At 42.8% G+C, this 6,000-nt stretch overlaps 1 protein-coding gene across 1 annotated transcript in view; it reads right to left on the reverse strand.

Annotated features, from left to right (window-relative positions):
* Positions 1–6,000, reverse strand: part of ccdc102a (coiled-coil domain containing 102A) — a 64,134-nt gene that overhangs the window by 22,947 nt on the left and 35,187 nt on the right. The window contains exons 3-4 of the mRNA XM_034867829.1: positions 4,222–4,691; positions 3,204–3,602 (exon numbers count right to left, since the gene is read on the reverse strand). Coding sequence (XP_034723720.1) covers positions 3,204–3,602; positions 4,222–4,584 — 762 coding nt within the window. The 5' untranslated portion in view covers positions 4,585–4,691. The remainder of the gene's footprint in view (positions 1–3,203; positions 3,603–4,221; positions 4,692–6,000) is intronic.

The following is a 6,000-nucleotide window of genomic DNA, read 5'->3' on the forward strand; positions in this document are numbered from 1 at the left end:
AAGAGCGATCTATAAAAGATTTGACGGAAAAAAGTAATTGTGAAACATAAAGTCCAATTGTGCTACATTGGGGGTTATATAACACAACAGGACGTCACACAAATGGGCCGTTTTGGGTGCCCTGACAGCTCAGTATGTAGAGAGGCCGTCCATTTATAGAGGTTTACTCGACTCCGACCCGCATATCATTCTCCCTCTCCCCTTTCAGATCTTCAGCTATGCTGTGAAAAATAAAGGCTGAAAATGCCCAAAAAATATCTTTACATATTTTTTTTTCAGTCATAGTCCCCCCACCGCACAACCCTATCATATCGCCATTTGGTGATGTGAAAGCAGCATGTGGTGTGATGACAAATCAGTGTACCTGCAGAGTAGGAATTCACTTTCAGTACATGGAGAGTGCCAGCTGTTTAATAGGACAGCATTATACTATGCACTATAATGGCTTTTTTGTGGCTATAGGAGTAGGGGTCAAACTTTGATTTCACCCCAAAAAATATTTAGTGAAGGGAACAGCAGTTTATGTACTGCTCTCCGGAGTGTCTGCTTCCAGCAAGCACTACCAATCAGATGTTAGGATGGCCTGTATGTAGCCGCTGACATTTATTGCATGGAGTGCACTGAGACTGGAAAAGCGGGGCGGACAAAAGTGTAATTTGAAAAGATAGAGTGAGGGGGGGACATCAAGCCCTTGCCAGTGGCAGTGACGCTTAAAAGCAATTATCAAAAACAAAATGGGATCCCAAATGATTTACACCTGACCAAAGGGACAGGCCCCCACCAGCTGTTAGGAGGACATTAAAGGACAAAACTAATTTGAGGCTATCCATCAAGTTGCTGATGTTCAATTCAATTGAATTTTATTTATGGTATCAATTCATAACAATAGTTATCTCAAGACACTTTACAGATAGAGTAGGTCTAGACCAAACTAGACCACATAATTTACAAGGACCCAACAGTTGTAGTTCTAACTCACAACGGATCAACGGATTTCCAGGATAAAGACTGACATTTGGCGCATGATGCCCCTCACCTTCTGTTCTCTGTGTGTTGCTGATCTAAAACTCTGTTTGCTACGGCAAACAACGACAACAACAACAACAACAACCTTTGAGCTAGGAAGCTACACGCTAAAAATGTCAAGTTTTGAGGAAAATTTGCATGATGCAACAAGACAGGCCTACTTGGCTCTTTCAGGGAATGATTGTGAAGATTTACATAGAATATGTTCACGGCATTTCCTCTCTAACTGGGACTTTTTGGGACTGATTGGTGGAATTGATATGAACGTACACATGGGGATACACTGGTAAGCTAATTTAACCTTCCTGTTGTCTTCGGGTCAAATTTGACCCATTTTTAAAAAGTGTCTATATCAGAAATTTGGGTTTCTTTCAAACAAATTGTCCATAAAGGTAACGTGAATGGTTCCATACAACATCCTTCACAAGTAACATAAATGATCAGTTCACTACGATTATTTAATTTGGGTGTTTTTTAATTTTATGACATTTAAGAATTCTTTTTTTTTTTTTTTTTTTTTTATAAATGAACGTGACAAAAATGTAATGAAAAGCACAGAAAGTAATCATTCAAAACATTAGAAAAAGTGACAAAAAAAACGGGAAAGGGGTGAAAGGGTCTTTAGGTTTTAAATAACAATTTTGACCCGTAAAAACTAAAGGTTGCATGATCAACGGGAAGACAACACAAGGGTTAAATAGCCCAGTTAACAGTTAACTTCACAACAACTGCCTTCCTGAGACCATTATGTGGAGCCAACGCCTGGAAGCTTAGCACAGGCTAAGACAATTCTGATTGGTTTAAAGAAGGGCAAACAACTCAAGGCGTTTCTTTTTCTCCTCTCCCAGAATATATATGTGGTTTAGCCGGACCCTCCTGCACAACGCTGAGGAGATAGAGCTGGCAGTATAAGACTAATCCACAATATTCCCGGGTTGGTGGGAAATGCTGTGCCTTAGAGACTACTAAAAAGCAAAATACGACGAAGGTAATGATATAACTTCTTTTTTTTAAATGTGACGTGAGGGAACCACACAAGATACTGTTGAGTAAGGTATGTTGTAGGGCTGGACTTTCAGTAATTTGAGTTCCAGAAGTTCCTGCTTGACTTTGGCTCTCTGTGGCTTCAGAATAAAAAGGCCTCCCCAGAGCATTTTTAGAGTGGTTTAAGACTGAAACATGACCCATGATGGTGCTTAATGCTATTATGCTAACATCCCATACCAGCTAAAAATCTTCTCACGAGTGTCTAGTGTGTCAGTAGAAAGGAGGCTAAGCAAAGCAGCAGGTCAGCTCTGTGTTCAGAAAGCACCAGAGGCTTTAGGTTCAGGATGGAACTGACAGAGAAGAAGTACTACAGCATCACTGAGCCCTCAGGGAGAAGCATGCATGATGAGAAAGTGTGTGTGTACCTGGATAGTGTCTCTTAAATAGGACATCCCCCCCCACCACCACCACACACACACACACACACACTCTCTGTTGGTGAGTGATCTACCAGCAGCCAGTCTGGCCTACATCCACTGATGCTTGGGTCACATTGTCCATACACCGTAGCAACAGAAGATAGCATGAACAGACTGATAATATGCAAAAGTCAGCAGCACAGAACACAACCACCATGCTCCTTTACATTAGCCTAATAAACATTCAAACTAGAGCTGTGCCATATGAAAGAAAAAAAAAGTCATGATATTTTGGATGAAATACACCAATATTGATATTGCGGAGATGTTGTAGAGTTGACTATTGGTCAAAAAATACTCACACAAGGACAGTTTTGATAAATAATCACCAGTAATGTGGATTCAATGCCTAAGTAATCAAGGATAAATAAGACAAGAGTTAGTAAGTCTGTAAGTTCATAAGATGACATCACTTTACAGTAATGCAGCCTGAAAACCTGGAAAAGACAAGACTTGTGTTATATCAAGATTCATGAGGATATCTAGCCTCATATAATGATATAATAGATATATTGCCCAGTATATCAAACAAAAAAAATAAAAAAAGGCAGCTGAACCTGCTCTTCATAGTATCTAGAGGAGCAACTTTTTCATTATTGAGTCGCCTGTCAATCATTTTATTGATCAACCTTTAGCTTCAAAAACATTGAAAAAAACATTGAATCGCCATGACACTAGGTGAACAAAAAGAAATGTACAGTGCAGACTCACCTTTTGTTGACCCATTTTTTTTCTGTCCAAGTCCACGTCCCTCACGGGCTCTGGCTCTGGAGACCCTGGGGGTCCCTCCCCCACCCGGTCCACCCCGTCCAGCTTCCCGTCAGCGTGGACCTGAGAGGAGGAGGCGGGGGAGGAGGGAGGCATGGATGGAGAGGAGGAGAAGGAAGCACCGCTGTGTGCCACGGACGAGGACGGAGAAGTGGTAGACGGAGGAGGAGCGTCGGCGGTAGGGTCGCCGTGGAGACGCAGTGTCTCCAGGCGTAGCGCCTCGTTCTCGGAGGCCAGTTCCTGCCGCTCGCGCCGAACACTGGTCAGCTCCTTGGTGAGGGTGTCCAACCGCTGCCTCAGCTGTCGGACCTCGTCACGTGCACGGTTACGCTCGGCGCGGACCTGCCAACAACACAGACGACACAGGACAAATTAATCCGCCACGAGCCTTTTCGTTTCTCTCGTTATAACACATTTAGTTTCATTTAAACATTATCTAATTTTGGCTTTAATCTAATATGAGTTTATTGAGTTTTAGTTTATTTTGTATCTTTGTTAAAAGGTCGCATGACATGGTGCTCTTTGGACGCTTTAATATAGACCTTAGTGGTCCCTAATACAGTATCTGAAGTCTCTTTTACATAGACCTTAGTTGTCCCCTAAGCCCTAACTTCAGTTTTTTCAAGCCCAGTATCACTAAACTTGCATCTCCCCATAGCTGAGGAATAAAATGTGGTACAATCAGGTACAATCAGGAATTGACTTGCCCCAATTACACAAAAGCTGATTGGCTGCAATACAAATTGCATGTTGCCATTGTCATTTGTACTCCTCATACAGCAAAAGAAATGAGCATTAGTCTTACATGGAAGTAGGAAAATGAAGACATGCTGAATAAATGAAGAAAAAAATACTTCAGTGAAATTTAGACCTTTTAAAAGGCCTTAAACTTTGATTTCAAAATATTTGACATTATATGAAGTAATTTTCACAATCTATTTTCTCAGCTAGAATCCCCCACCTTGCTCCACTTCTCTCTCCAGTTGGCGGTGCAGTCTGACCACCACCTCATCGTCTTTTCCATCTGGGCGGCTCTGGCCCGAGCCTCCTCCAGTTCCCGGAGCCTCAGCTCCTCCCTACTCTCCCAGTCGGCCCCGGCTCCCTCGCCCATGGCCCCCAGAGACCCCAGGCCAAAGCCTCCCAGCCCGGGGGACAGCAGCAGCGGGGGGCTGGAGCTGGGCGTTTCTCCGGTGGGGCTGGGGGTGTGGGTGAAGCTGTCCGGGGAGCGGATCCCCCTGTCGGATCCCAGGCCCAGGCTGCACAGCAGGCCGCCTCCGGCCGACTTACCGCCGTCCGACAGGTGGGGGCTGGGGGTGTGGTTCATGATGGAGGTGGTGGTATGGTGGATGAAGAGGGGTGGGGGTAGGGGTGGGGGGGTAGTTTGGGGGTGGGATTCAGGAGAGCATCATCCTCTTCTAGTCAGTGATCAGCCTGGAGACAGGAACACAGCAACAGGAAGACATGGAGCTCCGTTAGTATCAGAAGAAAATCAGTTTGCATGGCACGGGGAACTTTCCATAAACTCATCCCTCAATGCAAACCAGCTATTAGGCTGACTGACATAAAACCATGCATGTCTCTAGGTATGGTGAAGGGTATGTGATGATGTGGGGCTATTTTAATTATCTATTGGAATTTAAAATAGGGGTATGTTTACTTATGCCCCCTGTATTTTAAGTAAGAACTTTTATTTTTTCACAATACATTATTCTTTCACAAAGAAAATTGGTAACCCTAAAGGTTGGATTTTTCCTCATTTTTAATTAAGGCATTAATATCAAATTCCAAGAAGATTATTATTTTTTTTTTATTCCTCTTTTTAGTCAACTTAAGCATAGGTTCCTATATTCATGAGAAGCACCGTGGAGCATTTAACAGCTAAAGAGACACACATCTCCCTCAGGAGACCAAAAAAAACACATGATTAACATGATAACATGATTCCAAATGAATGATAGGGTTGCTTTGGGTCTGCTAGACGTGTAGGAAGGCAATGTCCATGACTTTTATCTATAGTATATATGTATAAAATATATCGATGCAGTGTTTACAGGTTACTGTGCTGTCCCCAAGTGGCCAAAAATCAATGAATGCAGCTTGCAGCTAGGTTCCTTGTTCCTCTGTGTTTTGTCATTTTCACATGACAAGTGTACAGTGAAAGGCTTTAAATGACCAACACGGCACACCTCACCCTCTCCCATCACCTCAAAATTTCCCACCTTCCTTAAGCAAAATATTTCTTCCCAATAAGCATGAACTTAATATCTGTACATGCACTTGCTTTTTATTATTAGAAATTGCACATATTGGCCACCTGGCTAGCTCACATGGTAGAGCGTGTGGCCATTTTTAGAGTCTCAGTCCCCGCGCAGCAGCTGCAGGTTCACTTCCAACCTGATGCTCTTTGCTGCATGTCATCCCCCCCTTTCATGTCGAAGCAGTTCTTTCAAATAAAGGCCCAAATAAAAAAAAAAAAACATTCATATTATTATACATCACCAGTTCGTAGATTTATAATCATAGGCACTATATATAGTTCCTGTTTGTATTTTCCTTTGGTGTATCATTTTAAAGCCCAGTTATATTGTGAAACAACTAAATCTCTCCTTGGGGATCTGTGGGTGAGCCTTGGTCTTATCTCCACTGTCAGTGCCAGTTTTGGGTTAAGAAATCCCAAAAAGAAAAATACATCTCTGGCTGTGGTGAAGTTTGAGGTCTCAAACTCTCTGGGCCAAGCAAA

The sequence above is a fragment of the Etheostoma cragini genome, chromosome 1, assembly GCF_013103735.1.
Source record: "Etheostoma cragini isolate CJK2018 chromosome 1, CSU_Ecrag_1.0, whole genome shotgun sequence".
NCBI lineage: Eukaryota > Metazoa > Chordata > Actinopteri > Perciformes > Percidae > Etheostoma > Etheostoma cragini.